This window comes from Phyllostomus discolor, chromosome 1, assembly GCF_004126475.2.
Source record: "Phyllostomus discolor isolate MPI-MPIP mPhyDis1 chromosome 1, mPhyDis1.pri.v3, whole genome shotgun sequence".
NCBI lineage: Eukaryota > Metazoa > Chordata > Mammalia > Chiroptera > Phyllostomidae > Phyllostomus > Phyllostomus discolor.
In genome coordinates this window covers 148,773,099-148,793,146 of record NC_040903.2, presented here as the reverse complement: position 1 = coordinate 148,793,146, position 20,048 = coordinate 148,773,099, and the positions used below count along the sequence as shown (strand labels likewise).

At 39.3% G+C, this 20,048-nt stretch overlaps 1 protein-coding gene across 1 annotated transcript in view; it reads right to left on the bottom strand.

Annotated features, from left to right (window-relative positions):
* The window catches only part of FMN1 (formin 1), a 236,738-nt gene that overhangs the window by 130,220 nt on the left and 86,470 nt on the right, over nucleotides 1-20,048 (bottom strand). Inside the window, exons 6-8 of the mRNA XM_036017210.1 lie at nucleotides 18,489-18,687; nucleotides 3,913-3,974; nucleotides 1,394-1,482 (exon numbers count right to left, since the gene is read on the bottom strand). Of these exons, the coding sequence (XP_035873103.1) occupies nucleotides 1,394-1,482; nucleotides 3,913-3,974; nucleotides 18,489-18,687 (350 nt within the window). The remainder of the gene's footprint in view (nucleotides 1-1,393; nucleotides 1,483-3,912; nucleotides 3,975-18,488; nucleotides 18,688-20,048) is intronic.

Here is a 20,048-nt window from a genome sequence, read left to right as displayed (position 1 = left end):
CTGAGAGATAAACTCCTGTTGTTTATCAGTCAACCAGTTTAGGGCATTTGGTTATAGCAGCCCAAGACAGTCTTCAAATACTCCCCATTGTACATCAGTGTCTAAATATTCCACTATTAGTCACTTAATTTTTAGTGGTTAGATTATTAGTGGGAATTAATTTATTGTATTAAGGAAATATGAGTTGGAGTTGAACCACAGAATCCATCAGGGGTGGGGGTTGGTAAGAAGGGTGGCTCAAGCTGCTGGAGCAGAAGGGCAGTGGAACTCCATCTGTGCTGATTCACAGCACTCCTAGGCTTCATGAACTATTATCCATGGGGCAGGGGGTTCCTGACCTATACTACCTGTGAGAACCATTCACCTAAGCTTTCCCAAATTATCATGAAGGCTTATCAATAACTGAGTAAACCTAGAAATCCCCCACCCAGCCATTTAGAGATGTTTTTCTGGACTGGAATGACCAGGCATCCAAGGGGAGAGCATTCTAGAGGACCCCAGGGCAAGGCAGGAAGGTTTCTGTACAAACCACAGAGCCTTGAATGTCTTTAGGGCTGACTCGTTACCCTAAACTTGATCACTCAATTTTCTCTTTGTCTCCTATCCTTGCCTGATCTCCAGGCTGAGAAGGGTGGTGTGAATTGGACACGAAGCACTCGAGGCAGCAATGGGCAAAGGAGCCCTCTGTCTACTCCGAGCCCACTCCATATTCTCACAGTGTCCTGGGTGGGGCCAGCGGGCAGCAGAGCCTCAAAAGCTCATGTATGGTTTGCAGACCCTGAGAGCCCAGCCAAGGACAAGAGTCACTCAGTTGCACATGAGAGTTCTGGGTTTTCAAAGGGTATGGAACGACACCACGACCTATAAAGCAAACAACTCTAGATAGTGAATGGAGAGAAGAGCACATGCTAAGAAAAGATGAAAAAGTCACATCTGAATTGGACAGAGCAGGTGGAGAAACTTGGGGAAAAGTTGGCACATTCAGGCTACATTTACTGGATCCAACACTTAGGAAAATCAATTTCAGTGCTGTGCTCTGACATCTTTTTAACTGCATCTGCAGAACCTTAAACAGAGCAATGACTTACTCCTTCCTCAGTTACCCTTTTGGCCAGAATGTTTAGTCTAGGAGGAATTAATAATTTGCTAGAACAAGAAAGGGGGAGTCATGAGGGATGGGGAAACGGGTTGAGAAATAGTCTCTCCAGCAGCGCAAAACTCGCGGCTGCTTTTCCCAGCAGTCAGGTCATTCTGCTACATGCAATAGGTCACAGGAGTGATGGAGCTGAGACTTAGATCACTGCACAATTTAGAGGTGATTATTCAGAGCTGAGATGCAGGAAGATAGAGTCTGCACTTTTGGCCCAACAGAAAAGTGTTCAAGTATCCTTACTGCTCAGGTTTATCCAGCAGCTTCAATTCTTCTTCTTTGGATGTCTCATAATACTTTCTTATTTTAACCAATTCATCCTCTTGGGCTCTCTGTGTTCAAAAAGAAGCAAAACAAAACACACACACACACAAATGAGCAATGAGAATCTGTCTATAGCAGCAATTTTCAACCTTTTTCATCTCATGGCATACAAAAACTAATTACTAAAATTCTGTAGCACACCAAAAAATATATTTTTTGCTGATCTGACAAAAAATACGTACAATTTTGATTCACTCACATAGATGGCTATTGTTGTGTTGGCTGTTGTCATACTTTTATTTGACAATATAAGGGAAAAGAGGTCAGTGCTCCTGACTCAATAGTCAGGTATCTATCGCCTGTTCTAAAAATTCTCGTGGCACAGCGGTGTGCCACAGCACACCAGTTGAAATCATTGGTCTAAAGCAGCATGTCTCAATGTGTGGTCTCTGAACCAGCAGCATCAGTATTACCTGTCACTAGTTACAAATGCAAAATTGTGGCCCTACCCCAGACTTAAGAAACTCTAAAGGTGGGGCCCAGCATGCCCTCCCAGTGACTCTGGCACATGCTAGTGTTGGAGAATCCCTGGCTGATACAAATGGTCATAACAAGTGACATTAGCTAGATACAGAAGCCAGGACATTGCGTTGCTACCTCTGAAACCTCTGTTTGCCTGTAGGAGGTATGGGTCCAATTGTCCTTAGCACTTGCTTCTTGACCCTCAACAGCCCTCCAAACATATGTAGGCTGATGACTTTTTTATTTCTAGTCACCATCTTCTCTTCTTTCTAAATTGTGTACGCATTCCTTGTCTGTATCACTTATCTTACCATTCAATTGCACACCACTTACTTCTACTGTGAGCTAACAAGTACCGACAGTGCACAAAGTCCTAAGTCCATGGTAACAACAAAAAGCATCCAAAAGGCATTATGCATCTTACAAAGTCCTTCAACATCAATTATTGTATCTTCATTTTACAGGTGATTCCACTGAGGTTTATGCTAAGTACCTGGTAAAGGGCCTGACTCAGAATCTTTCTCCCATGATACCATGCTGCCCTCCAGGTACTAAACAAATGCACTGTCAGCTCCTGATGGCCTGGTATTTGTGTGACTTCTTTTCTAGTAATGAAAGCCTTACTGATAGAAATGTGAGAAGTTTCCACCCAATGTGAGCACTAAAGAGCTCCTGATATGTATCAAAGATGTGAAAATGTGTAGGGAACTGTCAATGCTATGAGGCTGGATTGCTGCATTATGACAATATTCTATAAGAGACTGAGGTCCTAGGGTACCTAAGTATTAAAATTAACCATTTTTTAGCTCAGGGACTATTCATATTACAGCGCTCCAGGCAGCTTCCTGGGAAATACCACTACTTCAGTAAAGAGAATCTGGTTCAGTCTGTTTTCAAATACTAACAGAGTCAGTGAATAACAGCGGTGAACAACTATGGGAATTCTGACTCTTCTGTGCCATCTTCTCAAGACAGCCTACAGTTGTGCTCGTCATTTCCACATATAACCCAAATCTAAAAACCGTATGTGTGTACAGTGCTGTGTATTTTCAAAATACCTTGTTACTGCTACAGATACTGAATTCTTTTAATACTCCTGAAAAATTAGGTACAGACCATTGTAATTCCTATTGTCTTGATAGTCGTGCAGGCTTAAGGAGTTTAACTGGCCCAAAGTCACTCAGCAGCCAGTGATAGAGCTGGACCTGTCTGACACTAAATCCCAAACACTTACCTGTCATCCTATACTACTGCCCACATTCTACACCATCAGCTCATTTGAACTATGAGTAATTATCCAAGCTGGTATTAGCATTTCCATTCCTCAGAGGAAAGCACTGGTGTACACCAACATTAAGTCAGTAGCTTACATTCCTTAACCCTGATAGTAAGCTATAGGGCTGAGTTCTGTGGCAAACAGGTGGTCTCTACCTTGAACCACTCTCCCTTGTAGGTATACAAAAAGATCTACTAACTCAGCCACCAGAATGGGGGTGAGGGAGCTAATGTTTTTCTTATGTCTGCTCTTATTTGAGCTTGCATTTCTTTGCCTCAATCTCATCCATGCTATATCTAAACCCCAATTGCCAAAGAACATGAATGAATGGATTGGCAACTTTTCTAGAGGAAGGAGTCATGTATGACTTTTTTTAGACTTTAACATTTTTTCAATCCTCACCCAAGGATATTTTTGTTGACTTTAGAGAGAGAATAAGGGAGAGGGTGGAGAGGGAGAAAGGAGAGAGAGAGAGAGAGAGATGTGAGAGAGAAACATTGATTGGCCTGGCCAACTGGGGATTGAATCTGCAAGCCAGGTACGTGTCCTGACTGGGAATCAAACCTGCAACTTTTTGGTGTATGGGATGATTCTCAAACTAACTAAGTCAGCTGGCCAGGGATAGACCTTAACATTTTTTTTTGTTGTTAAAAAAGACATGGAAATATGGACTCTAGCTCTGTATGTCTTTGATACTCACGTTTTCATATAGGGCTGCCAGGGTCTCAAGATCAACCACGGAATCATCCACATTGAAAATGGCTGTCAAATACCCAAAAAGAGAGAGAAAAAAGAGTAACAGGTTTGATTAGACTCCCCCATACTAACATTTATTTCACATCTGGCTTCCAAGCAATATAATATTATTGCACTTTCTAATAGAAGCTGTATCTGTTAGCATGTTCCTATCCTTCTCCTTTTGCACAAGGGACTCCAATAAAAGAAACCAAAATGGTTGGTTGCTATTGCTGGCCTGAGCCTTGGCCTCGCCTGGTTTAATTCTTCAAGCTCTGTGTACTTTCTGCAGTTCAATTTAGGCTCCACAGGACAAGTGTATGTGGTTTAAAACTAAATCAGTTGTGAGTTTGAAGCACAATTTTAAATCTTTCTTCCCCACTGGTAATTGAAGAGATTTAGTACCTAATGCAACAGAATTGACTCTTGCCCATTACCAGGAAGAAAGAGAGAGAAAAAAAGACAATGTTGGCAAATTAAATGAATTCAGGCACGTGATTTCAGGAACTTTTCCATGGCCACTGCAAACAGCTTGCTTGGATTAAAAAGACAAGAAAAAGCAATAATTGCATCGATGGCAAATTAAGATTATGGAAACCTCCCAAGAATCAGTCTTAAGGCAAATTCTCATTCCCGTGGGTTTATTAGGGTTCTACTTGTTGTTCTGTATCTTAAATAAGTCACTTAGCAGTTAACTAATATGCTGACGATTTCATGTAAAGAGATTCCTTCCCATATACACCAGGATGCAAACAACGAATTTAAAGCCTTAATGGATTTGGCAATCAAAGTGTTTGAAATAGGCTGCTCCACATCTTTAAATAATTATTCAAAACTAATAAGGTTTGTTCCCCCAACCCCACCTCCCTTCGCTGACTTTACATTGTGAAATTAACCAGCACGCTAGTAAATTTTCTCCGTGGCAGGCTAATTAATTTTATTAAACCAACCAGAGATATTTAGAATGCCTTAAAATTCTGCTCGTCAACCATTATTCTGTTCATTGGCATTACACCATGGCTTCAGAGAAGGTAGGGATCAAGGTAAAGGGCAGGTTGCTTTCAAATTGTTTTGCTTCTTCTGCATTTTGAATCATATGAACCCCTTTACACAATTTTAATAAAGGTAATTAACTCAGCTAAGATCGTGTAACTTCACAGAATGCTGAGAAATGTACTTAAAATTCCTTTACAGGCCACATTCTCTAACCTAGGAGTTAATCAGCAAGCTATTCCTAGATACATGGGGTAGTGAGAAAAGAGGAGGTTAACATGCGAGCGACAAAGCCGGTCATCTCAGATTCTACCAAGACAAAGAAAAACTACACTTCCAAAAAGCCCGTCTGAAGCCACAAAAGAAATATGTAGTTTGAGGGAAACAAATGAAAGACTTTACCCTCCCAGAACTGTTACTTTGTACACGGAGATAACATGAATTCACTAATTTATTAGATAGACCAGGCACTTCAGCATGTCTGTTGCTTTAAAAAACAGAAACTGGCCAGGAATAATGTATATTTTATGTAAATTCCAGTATTTTCTTATAAAAATCAGTCATCAGGAATGCAATGAGAAAAGGTAAAATTCTAAATACTTTATCAGAAAATGTTCACTTCTAATCATACACCCTTGGTACCATATATGAACTATAGATTTAGGTATGATTGAATAAGCTTAATTAATGAGAAAGAGAATGATCTGTACACTTCTTTTCCCAGCAAGGAAATACCTGGTTTTTAAAAGTTGATCACTTTGTGATTCTGGTAAGTTTATGTCTGAACTTCAGCATATCCATAAAGCAGGTGTAATACCACTTACTGAAAATATTAAGAGAGGTAATGAATATGCTTGGCATAGCACCTAGAACATGGTATAAACTCAAAATGGTATCTATGAACTGTGACTATTGTGATTTTAAATCACAAAAAACACATTGTTAATGTATTTTAACATTTTTTAATGCCTTATATGCTCTAAGATCTGGAAAGAATTAGAGAAAGAAGACTGCAACTATTGAGTAGTTTTGTGCGATAAATGTACCTTTCCAGAATTCTTGAGTGTTTAAGATAGGAGGCTCAACTTTAGGAAGCATTTCTAATAGCAAAGGTATATGCACAAATAACTATTCATGAAATAATGTATCAAGTGTCAGAGGGAAATAGAAGATACCTTTGGGTCCATCCAGAAAGTTAACCTAATTTTTATCTCTAATTTTCATCTTTGCTGCCAATCCACACTTGATCATACCACCAAAGTTAGTTTTTGAAAACATAGGTCTCAAAATTTTACTTTGATCTTTAAAATACCTCAGATATCTTTCCCTTAAATACTGGGTGAGGTCCAAACTCTATGACCTGATTTTTAAGCCTATCCTCTTCCTGGTTCCAAGCTACACCTCCAATCTTATCTCCTACCACTTCTATTTCTCCCATGTGCCCTGTGCTCCAGCCATCTAGGACATTCCTGAACGTGTGAGGCTTCCTCCCCTCCCATACCTCATCCTCCGAGGCCTGGGTGAAAGGTTCCCTTCTCTGGAAGGACCTCCTTGATCTTGGGATCATTAGGCTCTCACTCTTTTCTTCTTCTGAGGCACTGTACTTTATTTTAAGAACCTGTATTATGTTTGGTTGCACAACAGTTTCCCTATCCCACTGGAGGGTAAGCCCCTGTAGTCACGGATAGTTTGACACACCTTGATAATGCAGCTCCCAGTGTAGTACCTGGGGATGTAACAAGAATAAACTAAACATTGCTGGGTGGGGTAAATGCTACAGGAATCCCAAAGAGTGAGTCCTTCTGTTAGGGGTCAAAGTTTCTTAATAAAGAGAACACGGGATCTTGAAAAAGAAAACAAAGTACTTTTCATCTGATTTTGACAGATGAAATAGTGTGGCCATGTTTCTGAATTAAGGTTGTTTGCCCACCCACCTCCATTTGTCCCTGTTAAAAAATCAAGGCTTAGTCAGAAGAGTTGCAGAATCATGTTCCTACCCAGCATAGGTGCATTCCTTGCCTGAATATTCCATATCAAAACAAATAACAAGTGAATTTTCTCATTTTTTAAGAAAAACAATCTTTTCCCACATTGTTAACTTTCAAAAACCTTTAAAATAGCAGTATCGTCTTAGGAATAAAGGTTACCAGTAAAACTTCAACTGTTATATTGCTTCAGACAGGCACCTGAAAAACCTATTTATTAACCACCATTAGTTAAGCCAAATTCATCCCAAGCAATGACAGTTTGTAAATTTACAACAAGTGCCAGTGAACATCAACTGGAAGGACATGAGAGACATTCCAAGTGGAAAAAGCAGATGCAGACAGGATGATGGAACATGCAGGCAAATGGCAGGTAGTTCATATTGGCTTAAAGGACACATCAATTAAGTGCACTGAGGAGATAAGACTCCACCATGGTTTGGAGCACGATCTTGTGGGATTCTGAATGCTGCAATGAAGACACTACAATGTACTTGGTACATTGCAGGGAAGCATTGAGTGAGCGGGGTGGTAAGTTGGATAGCGTTATATTACATAGGAAACATTAAAGTTTGGAGCGACTGGTTTAGAACCTCTTCCAGTGGGTAAAGGTAGCAAAAACCTGCACACTGTGGACAGAAAGAACAGGAACAGAAGAGAAAGACACTAAAGAACATACAGAGTAGTATCATTATACCACTCTGGGTATGCCACTCAGCTCTGGGACTGAGGAAAATGGAGTGAAAACTACTCAGAGGCTTTATGCCCAGATTTGGGGGAAGACCTCTGGGCCACCCGCAGAAAAAGGCAGCAGAGCCTAAGAGCTGGACATGCTCGCTGATCTTCCCTCCAGGACCTGGGGAAGGAATGGGAGAGAGGAAATGACTGGTGAAGAAAGATGTAGATGACAGATTACTTTAGGGCCAGTGCCAAGTATCCCACTGTGGTTTCTCCTCTTCCATGTGAGGATCTTAAAAATAAAAGTAGAATAAAATTCAGGAGTAGTAGGAGCACCATAAAGAGATCTCCTGGTTGAGCACATGAGCTTAAGGAAATTAAATTATTTATATTATTTCTATCCCACAAAGTGGACAAAGGAGTTTAGGTAATTGCCCAAAGGTCTAAAAAGTCAAGAAAAAAAACAACTTAAGTCCTACTTGTCCTAGGAGAGCTTTCTTGCATGTGCATAATTCTGCTCCTTGTTCACCAGAAACAGTGTAAATTTCTACATAAGGCCAGAATTAGTACCTGATAATTCTATTTCCAAAATTCTGGGGCAGTGTATCAGAGAACTGACTCCTGAAGGCATGTACCATCAAACTTATTGGCATTACATGAACCCATTTAATTAGTTAACTGATGATTACAATGTAAAAAGACATCGATCATTGATTAAAATATTTTTGGAGTTACCTACGATCAGGTAGCTCCCCCCATTTTATACCTTAAAAACACACTGTTTCTCTTGCTCTGTCCATCTGCCTCTCTCACACACAGAATCACACACTCATATACACCTTTTATCTTGTAAGTTGAATAAGCAAATACCAGCCTACATAATTCTACAGCACGCCTCACAGCCCTGATACAGTAATTCCAAGTAATTCTAGCTTTTGTTCCCATCTGTACAGGGCTCATTATAGCAACACTCCTGCAGATGGTGTCAGAAAGGTGAAGTGTCAAATCCACAAAGGGGAGACCCCAACAACTCATTGCTACTGCAATATCAATCATTGTTGGTGGTTTTTACTTTTATCTCCCTCTCTCCTTAGTTATTCCCACTCACACTGTCAGTTCAACTAGAATATTTCACCTACACCTCACAATATGCCAAAAGGAAGTAGACACACGCTGTGAAAAGCTGGTAATTTTATTGGGTTCCTTTACCTTTAAAAATCTGTTACTTGGTCAAGTCTGGTTTCTGGGCTCCTTTTTTGCAGGGAAATTGAGGCAAACATTTTTATGTGGTCCTCTGGTGCCTGCTCTGTACTCTAAGAATTATATACACAAGGATCATTAGAGTAGTGTTTCGCCCATTAAGATATAATAACCGTCAGCAGGGACAAAAAGCAGATCAGTATCACAAATTCAAACTAACAGGCGCACATAAAAACTATGTGCCTGCTTCAGGCACATGCACAGGGTCAGGGACTCACACAATAGGTAAATTCCCTCTCCAGTTTGGAGACAGCCTTTCACTAGACCAAGGTAAGCAGAAAGAACATGCAAGAATTCTCTTAGCCCTGCAGCCATTTTTAACCCTGAAACTTTTCTATCCCCAAGTGCACCACGTCCAGTAAACAAAGGATGACTGCTTCCTGTTTGAAGGGCTTCTAATAAGTGAAAAACAAGCAGTTACTCATGGGAGCTGTTATTGTTTTGACTGAAGAAGCACCTTTAGGCAACAAACACGAGGGATATTGAGGGAGGAAGGCACACTCCTTAGTTGGTTAGTCCAGCCAAAGGAAATCTTGCCATCCAAGGTGTGGAAGATGTCACAAACAGAGAAGGTTGGGTCCATTTACCAGCTTGGACTAATGGTGGTTTTAAAAATAAGCTCTAGCCCTGACCAGTGTGGCTCAGTTGGATATCATCCCCACAAAGTGAAAGAACGCCACTGGTTCGATTCCCAGTTAGTGCACACGCTTGGGTTGTGGGCTTGGTACCCAGTCAGTCACCATGCACACAAGAGGCAACTGATTGATGCTTCTCTCTCACATCAATGTTTCTTACCCTCTTCCTCCCTCCCTCCCCTCGTCTCTAAAAATAAATACTTTTTTAAAAAGAAATAAGTTCTATGTAGCCCACTTTATTCTTCTTTGTGCTTCCTTAAGTAGTTGACACAGTATCTTACACAAAGTGGGATTTTAATAATTGTTTGCAAGTGTACTAGACTTATTCTCAGCCCAAGAAATCAAAGATTAATGGGATTACTTGATTCTATTAACAGAAATTATTTTGTTAGTAATTTTAACTTCCAATAAACCAATATAATACTTAGATGTTTTACTTAAATTACTAATATTTTTAGGGCTTGATAAGTACTCAATTTGTAAGAAAAAAAGAACAGGATGTGGAAAGTAAAATAGGAGGACCTGTGTTTTTAAAATTCTCAGGTAACCTATCCCCCCCCCTCAACTAATTCCTTTGATTTCTACCAAGGAAAAGGCGAGGGTGTGGGGTCATGGAAGGAGGCAGTGGTAGAGTCTGAGAGACTAGGAAAGGCAAAGCAGGAACATCTCCCCAAAATCTCACTTCCCAACAACAAGGCCATCACTAAGAAGAAAGACCAAATTCACAATACAACTGGGCAAGAAGTGAAAAGAAGGAAGGAACATGGAGGCGGGTCAGGACAGGAGCTGCACAGAAACTGCCCCCACTGAGAACTCTATAACCATGTCCCCTCACAATGGTGGTAGCTTACATACAACCTTCCCTCAGCATGCCTCACTTTTCTCTACTGGCTGCTCTGTTCCACCTCCAATCGGCAGCAGGCTCACCTGTGCAGGCACAGTTGTGCACCAGGCCTCACTCTAAGCCTGTAGTCAGATAAAATGCTGAGGGCACCAATTATTAAGCAGCTTAAAGGAATCTCTGTCCACTACACCAGAGGGTGGAGACAGTGCACAGACTTTACTGGGGATTAATACATAATAAATTAATGGCGAGCATTTATTGGGAGCTTTCTGTGTGCCAGGTATTGCTCTGTTTTACATTTAATTGTATAAAGCAGATGCTAGCGCTGTGCTTATTTTTAAATTTTTTTCCTTAATTCCCACCAAGGACATATTCATTGGTTCTTAGAGAGAGGGGAAGGGAGGAAGGGAGAGAGGGAGAAGGAAAGAAAAAGGGAGAGAGGGAGAGAGGGAGGGAGGGAGGGAGGGAGAGAGAGAGAGAGAGATAGAGAGAGAGAGACATCAATCAGTTTCCTTCCATATGCATCCTGACCAAGGATCAAATCCACAACCTAGGTGTGTGCCCTGACCAAGAATCGAACCAGTGACCTTTTGGTGTACATGATGATGCTCAATCCAACTGAGCTACACAGGCCAGGGCATGCTGTCCCTAGTTTTACAGATGATGATACTAAGTCATAAGAATCACACTGCTTAATTTCTAAAGCTCAGTTCCATATTCAAATTTACTGGGCTATGATTATATTATACTTCTTTTATCCCTTTATAAGTATTAGGCTATAAATAATCACTACCCCTAAAATCCTCACCACCTGAAACACACACACACACACACACACACCAGTTAACTGACTACCCACAACAGTCTGTACAGAAGCCCTAGTAAATGACATCACAGGCTTTCACATTAATCAGCAGTTTCCCAGTGGGAACCACATAGAGCCCCGGCTACAGAAACTTCATTTGTATATTCTACACAGCCGAAACACCACCATTATTTAGTTATTACTAACACTTAATTCAAACCCATTGTAATTGTGAGATAAAATTATCAATATTCAAATTGTTTACCTCTTTGCAGCTATTCAAAATAATCAGTATTGCAGGTGAAATCATAGCAAAACAAATTTCTAAAAAAGAGAAATCTGGAACTTGTGAAGTCATTATCTTAAAAATATATAAATATAAAAAGAAAATAAAATCTAATATAAAGACTCACTTTTAAAAGAAGATATTAATAATTGCATTTTTACCCTGCATGCCAGAACTAAGAAGGCAAAGGCACAAAGCATGAAGAAACACAAACAAAAGTTGCTTCCAGACACATGAAGAATAAGCACTATCTAGGGAACATATATTTCACAATCTCATCTACACTGCCAAGTGCCTGTTAGTGTGTCATGCTGGTTGATACGGACTTTAATTGAGGCTTTGAGGGAAACAGGAGGCAAGTGTAAAGAACACAGTGAAGAAGAGCCAGCTAGGAGTTGGAAGGAATGACAACCCCAAAAGGGACACTTATCTAATCGATTCCAAAACCTCAAAATCATTCAATCTTATAAAGTAAAAATCCCAATTGTCAGCCAAGTCCAAGCTTGTACTATATGCCTAGAGGTGCCCAAGATGCCATTTTATAGGTGCAATTAAAATTGTCCATGGTTCAAACCTCAAAGGAGGGATACGGCATACAATTTGCACCACTTCCCCTCCTTCATCCCTCTATTCTCCGTAGGGCAGTGGAATGAGAAACAGTTTGGGTTAAGCTGCTTCTGTTCTTCCATTAGTTCTGGTTCTTTTAAGCCAAAATTACATTCCGGGCAGATTGGATAGTCGCAGCCAGTGCCTGAAGGTAAAGAACAAAGAAAGGCCACCCTCTGCTCTCTGGACTCAGCTCTGAGAGAAGGAATGTACAGTGGTTTCAAAAGGGGTGGGCGGGAACCCTGCTGCTCAGGTGTTTTAGACTCAGTGGGAGGACCGGAAAGGTGGGAAAGGGCAGTATTAAAACTACTGTTTATATTTATCTGAAGATTTTTTAAAAATTGAGCTCTGCCAATATTTAACATTGACCCTGACCTTCATTCAGTATGTCAGCAGGCCATGATCACATGTCACCTTTGGTAGGTGAACACCTCTATAGGTGGCATCCTCACTGGTTCTTTTACTTTCAACATATTGTGATGGGGAGGGGGGGGGTGATTAAGTAAAGTTTTCTCATTCTAAAGTCTGGTTTTAACGAAATTTGACAAAACAAACAAGCTGGCTTCAAAAGATTCCTGCAGAGAATCCCAGATTGAAGATAATCCATCAACAAGAAAATGACAGAGCAGGCACTTTGATTGCAAGTACAAGTTTTTCATCAGTTGTGATGTGACTTGAAACCAAGGACACTCGAATCAGATTTGCCAAGACTCTGACCTCCCTCAGATATAACAGACTGTATCAGGAGACTGAAATCTAAGTCTAAATCCACTATGGTCAACAATGAGCCTCCCTCCATTTACGTATTAAGCCTTGAGATATTCGCTAATGAGAACCCAAAGCCATCACAATTAGCAAAACATTAAAAATTATTATTAATCTCATTTTAATCCATATTTTTGAATATGTGTTATAACTTGGATATTGGTTATGTGACACATTTATATGACGTACATGTTTTAGAAAGCATACCTTGAGAAGCACCCTCTGAAACTTTATTGATAGGAGTACACAGTGTAAATTTTGCAGATTGGCTGCCTTTGAGTATAGGGTCTCCTACGCTAGAATCACAATGCTCCTCAGGAAAGTCCTAGACAATTCACAGTGAATTTCAGATGTCTGGTCAAATTAATTATGTTTTAAACAACTAACATAAACCTTGATGGGTATTTCTAGAAATTATCAGGCAACAGTGAGCAAAGTCCAGTGGGCATGCTCAGATCTGGGGGTCAGACTCTGGGCATAACTAACTGGCATCCTCTTACATTTTAATTTAAAATTTACATTTTAAACAGAAACAAAATCTTTGATGCTGTTGAACCCCTAACTGAGATTCTGGACTAGTAGGAACTAAACTGAAAAATATTTTATTTTGATGTTAGATTAACTGTTATAAATATAAATTCTGAGTGTACGGGAAATTCCAAATGAATGCCAGGAGGTTTCTGGCACCTAGTCTGTTGCAATGCATACAGAGGTTTATATCAAGAATAGTCAACAGCAATTTTCCATCACCCCTGGGAAAAGAATAAGAGGAAATCACTAACGTGGAATGAAAACACTAATTTGCAATCATGCAGGCAGTCACTGTGTCCAAGGATGCCAAAATGCTTTTAAATACAAGTCATCCAGTTTAGTGGATGGAAAACCAGCAAGAAGTAAATCACTTCTTCAGAGCCTCTCCTGGACCAAACACAAATGCTGTGGGTATTATGGTCAGCCTTCTGAAACCATCCTTCCTCCGTGACCACGGGCCCGCCATTAGTCATGCAGTGCTTTAAACTTAGTCAGTACATGGATCTGGCTTTCTCCTGAAAGATGCCTGACCCCATCTTGGGTAGAGAGAGACAGATAAAGGTAGTTACCCTTTGGGGATGTTATATCTCTAACTTAACTCTATCTACATAACACCAGGCTGGAATTTTCAGATGCTCGTTGAACACTTCAGCCTAAATGTCTCCAGTCATCTCAGACTCAAATCATCGAAAACTGAATTGATCTTTCTGCGTCTACCCAAGCTTTTTCTCCTCTATTTCTGGTTTATGTTTTTGGCATCATTATACACATTCCTGTTAAGGCCAGGAACCCAACATACATATAAGACTTCTTCAACACTGCATCTAATATGGCTAAATACAGCAATTCTCTCTCTAAATATCCCTTGTATATGGTGTCCTTCTCTACGTTTCTACAGACACAGCCTTAGTTCTGGCTTTCATCATTCATCTCAGCCATCACAATCCCTTTCTAACAGATTTATTCTCTTTCAGACACTTGATGATCATCGCCCAGGTGCCAGGCACAGTACAAGGTGCTAGGGACACATCAGTGAGCAATCACCCTCTTGGAGAGTATATTCTGGAGATGAACATGAATGAGAATGTACGTGGATGAACAAATAAAATATTAAGTACTCTATGGAATCGAAGAGAATTAACTTAGGATGGCTTAAATTAGGGGGGATCTGGAAAGGCTTCTTTGAGGTGACATTTGAGCTGAAACCTAGCAAAGAAAAGGGGCTGGCTATAAAGAGTAGGGTGGAAAAGTATTTTAAACAGAGCATATGGGCCATGCTGTTCACTTAAAATGGGCTGTGCCTTCAAAGACTCAGAGGAAGGAAAGGACATGTCCCTTTTGAGGAATGGAAGACGTTAGAAGGCCGTGAGGGGAGAACAAGTGCAGCCAACTGCAGCAGGAGATGCAGCAGGAGAAACGAGCTGTGCCCAGAGCATGGCAGGCCTTGGAGGCCAGTCTTTTCCAGCCTGAAAGATATATCTGCCCTCGAAATCAGATCACAGCACTGCCCGTCTTAAACCGTGTCTCCCTGTTACTGATGGGACAATGTCCACATCCTGTGTGATGAGACTCAGACCCACCTGTGCTGGATGCTGCTTGCCTTTCTAGCCCTGTGCCCTGAAACAACACTCACACACTATCTATCCACTTGAGCTGTACCTCCTTTACACACGCCTTCTTTCCATTGGAAAAGCTCCTGGTGAACCTCATTTCACCCTCTAAGACTCATCTGAAGTTTTACAGAAGACAAGATATTGCTTTGTTGTTTCATAGGTGACTACTGTAATCTTAGGCTGCTTTTCACATTTCTCCCACCATCCTGTGAACTCTTGAGAATGTTACACTCCAGATCTTATGTATTAGGATCATCGTGGGGCCTGATACAGAGTTGGCCTTTAAAACATGTTTACTGAGAGAGGGAGGGAGGGGAGGAAGTTTTGTCCAAATGCACTAATGGAATGTATGACATTCAGATTCCATCTAGTCTAAGGTTTACTTTATTTTTTAAATCAAACTAAATTAAAAAAACATTTATTGAATGACTTTTATGTATGATATATCAGCCTGATTAGTTGTAAACAATGCTTAATTATCAGAGAAATTCTTAGCAAAGAAATGCAACATGACATAATAGAATAGACACTGCTTCTCTACTTGCAGATTTAAGACCCTGAGATATACAGCCCCCAAATTTCACTTCTTGAATACACACTACAGGCAGTATTGAGTAGACAGTGGAGAAGTGCCCACCCTACAAGTGAGGAAAACAATGTCCCTTTTTAAGGGTTGAACCAGTGAAAACTGTTATCCATCTGTGGAGGGTAACTGTGGGCTGAAATACCCCAAACTATTATCTAGGTGACCAACCTGTAATCTCAGCAAAAGGGAAAATGGCATAAACAATATACAATGCCAAGCAGAGACAAGTGATACAGAGGTAATGATGAAGAGATATGATAAATATTTCCATCCTGACAAAGGAAACACACTGACTATATAGTTTACACATCACTTCCTTGTAAGTCTGAAAAGTGAAAGTTAGTGCATTTTTCTTTGCAAGGTGACAAAGATGAATATATGCCCAGAAGGCTGAAGAACAGTCTCTGAACTGTGGTCACTTCACCACGGTTGTCGTGCTGTGTGACCTTGCCTGGCTGCCAGCTGGCTGCCCCAATCAAGGCTCACTGCAGCCACACCCCCCACATGCAAACAAACGTTTTAGGCCAATGTCAGCACAGGGAATCCTTTCATCAGGACGACAACACAAGGCCAAGTGCATTCCATTCACGACCAGACATGGACTCAGAATGAAATGCAACTGACATAGCCCGGCTCCTAAGTGACCTTCAAATGCCAGTGTCAGTCAAATGATTCTAAAGAAAAATTAAGCTCAGGTTATACTGCCGCATTCATCTGGAATGCATTACTAAATGAAGACGTGAAGTGGAGCCTAGGAGCCAACTCTGTGGTGGATTACAGAGGTTCCTGGGGCAGGAGAAAACTAAAATGGCGCCCACATGTCCTCCAAGTCCATAACACTACCGTTGACATTTCCAATGCTAACATGTAAGTTCACTTCTGCTTCACATATGCAGAGTAGAGTACTGGAAACATCTCTTATTCAACTCACAATGAACATTTAATCCAGCAAGGCTGGAAACCCATGGGAAAGTTTATGGTCCTGACTTGGTGTCTGGAATATCACAAGGTGGGAATGACTCTTGTCCATATGGCCATCAGGTATACTATAGCAGGACATGCCTGAAAAGAACTGAGTAAAGTCTAAGGTGCTGTTGCCAGTGTGAAAACTCATATCCATAGTGCTATACATCATGGTGATGAAGCTGTACATACTTGGTTTTTACCAGGCTTATGAAGAGTGCTGTTGTTTAGGACACAACTCTGCCACTGAACCTGAAGAATTGCTTTTAATTCTAACATCAAAAATGTTAGTCCCCTTGACATAAGACTATAAATGTCCCTGCTTATTTTATTTTATTTTATTTTATTTTATTTTATTTTATTTTATTTTATTTTTCCTTTGTCTAGTATCATCAATTCCTGGTTTGAATTTACCCAAAACTCAATTCTTCTAGAAGACCTAACACCTAAAGTTACTAAAGAATTCCTTTCTAATTTTGATAGTGGAACTTTTTAGCCATTTTCTGTCCATAACTCAAATTAATTACTGCAACATTTTTGGAGGTTGAGTATTCATACTTATGTATTTAGTTCTACTATTAAGCTTAAATACTAAAAATAGACAGCTTATTTGAATACTCTGTGACTTGCACCTACTTCAGGATATTTTTAGTTTTATGTGAATTTTTTACTGTTTGCAACAAAGCCAAATTTTAAGCCCTTAACAAAGCTCTTTTGAGAAGAAAGGTAGTGTGTGAAAGTATTGTAAGCATCTTTCAGTTCAGGACTCATGGGAGTCTTCTGCTAGGAAACAAAATAAAATAACACTGAGGCAACAAAGACTGAAACCTGAAGGGCAGTGTGGTTTGAGAGCGTCTCCACTGTAAACCCGTGCTCAATGCTACTGAAAGTATCTACAATGACAGTATTACCACTCAGAAAATATGCAGAGGCATGTTAAAATAAAGATTTACATTTAACTGATTTCTGAGAAAGGGGAGTATTGTTTTCAATCAAGATACAGATTTCAAAAGATATGATGATTTTTGGTCTTTCTTTTTTAAAGACTAAGAAAAACATATACAAGTAAAATTTCCCTCTTCAAATGTCTCATTTCAAACTGAGCCAAAGACAACCAAACTGAAATAGCGTTGTTTGGCTAAAAGAAGGGACGAAGAAACAATGACGTAGCAAGTGGATAAAGAAAAGTGCTTCCCCATAATAGAACCCTGACTAATGAGGAAATGATGGGATAATTTTGACATCTTCTGATAAAATAATGAATCTAGGCATAGATCACTAGTGCTCACTAACTTCATAGAGAGACAACCAGATGTTATGTACTTCTTGATAGAATATACAATAGCCTCTATGAAGTATTTTCCTCCCTGTCAGATTAAGTCCCTAGATCAAGCTAACAGTTTGCAGGAACCAGCAGGGACAGAAAAAGTTAACAAATAAAAACAGGGCAATACAATCAGCAAAATCTTGTAGGAAACTCCACAGGACAAGTGACATGGTTTCTTCGAAATATTAATTACAAAGGGAAAAAAGATGGATTAGAAACCTCTAGTTAGAAGAAACCTGAGAGACACATCAAAGGCAATGCATAAAATTTGTTTGGATCCTCAGATTAACTGTAAACAAAAGGATGAATCAGTGAGTATACAAATAATCAGGGAAATTAGAACTGCTTACTTGATGATATTGAGAAATCACTGTAAATGTTTTCAAGTGCATGATAATGGCACTTGAGTTGTGCTTTAAAACGTGTCTTTATCTTTCAGCCATGAACTTACATTTTTAACAGATGAATTATGTCTGAGTTTTGCTTCATAACAATCTAGTTGCTTCACATGAAATAAGAGGGAGCTGACTGTTTTGTATCTAGGGAGTGGGTACATGGAATTCCCTATGGCATACTAATTTTTTTATTTGTTTGAAATCTTTCACAATAAAATGCTGAAAAAAGTAAAAGTTGGGGGTGGGGGGAAATGATGGAGAAGACTTACCCTGCTGGATATCCTTCATTTCTAAATGCAAACTAGATATCAAGATTCCCACAGTTTGAGATCGTTTTCCATCCAATAACTTGATGATCTGGAATTTAAACATAAAGTTAACGCAAACTGAAATGACCGTGAAATCTTTCAGAGGCATATCAAAAACATTAAGGTTTTCAGATATTCTGATTGTTGAACTAAACTGATGCTATAGTCACTGTATTTTAATAATCCTTTCCTTTAAAAGTAATTTATCCACAACCATAAATATTTTAGAAAATAAAGAAAAATAACACTACCCCAAATTCGACCAGTTTAATACAAGCACTAAAATCTTTATAATATTTTACTCTATTATTTAAACACAGCTATGTTGTAATTACAATAGATGGGAATTTTAAGTTGAACTTTTAAAGTTATCATTGGCATATTTTTCATGCTTTTACTTTTTAAGTCACCTCATAGCCTCCAATTCTTGGTGCTGTCATCCGCTGAGCGGTTTAGAGGACAGATCATTGTGACCCTCACTCAGCAGTTTATCAGTGATATGACCTTGGGAAAGTAACTGTACTGCTAGGTATTCAACTTCTTTGTCATGAAGTAAGGCTGACTGACTTAGCTTGTACAATTATTCTAGAAATAAATGACAATATATGTAAAGCACCTAATATAGTTCTTGACATAGATTATTTAAATAAATTTTCCCTGTTTTGGGGAGTTAGGTTGCTTCACATTTGTGCTACTATTAATATAAGCAATATAATACTTTGTATAGAAAGCTTTAATTTTAAATGATTTAGAATTGTTCTTTTGTAATAATATATATGTATACAAAAACTTGTACAACCTTTTAGATATTCCAAATACCTCACTGACAATTGTTGCAATCTTTATTTTGTGTTCCTCTAAACCTATTAAGCTAAATAAGTTCCTAATAACTTACCATGCAGTGGTCACTAAGGGAAAAAAGTTACCTTCTCTCAAGTGGCATGGTTACAAAAATCCATAAGACGAGCACTGAAAACATTACCAAATCTTGTGGTTTTTAATGCACTTTTCTGAGTAAAATACAAACTAAACTAAACAGCTATGCTTCCTCTCCCATCAAGGTACTTATAAACTTACCAGAATATAGTGAAGATGAGATTAAATAGTAATGGATACCTACATGTATATTAGTACTAGACTAGCTGAGTTGTTTGCTTGTTGAACAATAAGAGATACTGTGAGTTTGTTCAACCAAGATTGTCTAATTATCTGTCAGTCAACCCTGAATCAATTATTGCCAGCCTTTGCCTTTCCTTTCTCTGTTCAAAATGGCTACTTTTCATCAAGATAAAAGGAAAATCTGATTTTTCAGTCTAATGCATTTAATAATTTCATCAGTAGCCTTAGAGAAAGCTTCTAGGAGATACTTTAAAAGAAATAAAGGAGGAACTTGGTATTTTTAAGTTATTTTTATGGAAGCAAAAGCAGGGGAAGAAGAGATTATATATAACAAATATCTTGTTTACAAATGCAAGTTCTGGCTTTTTCTTAGACAAAGAACACAAATTTAAAGTGAAATAA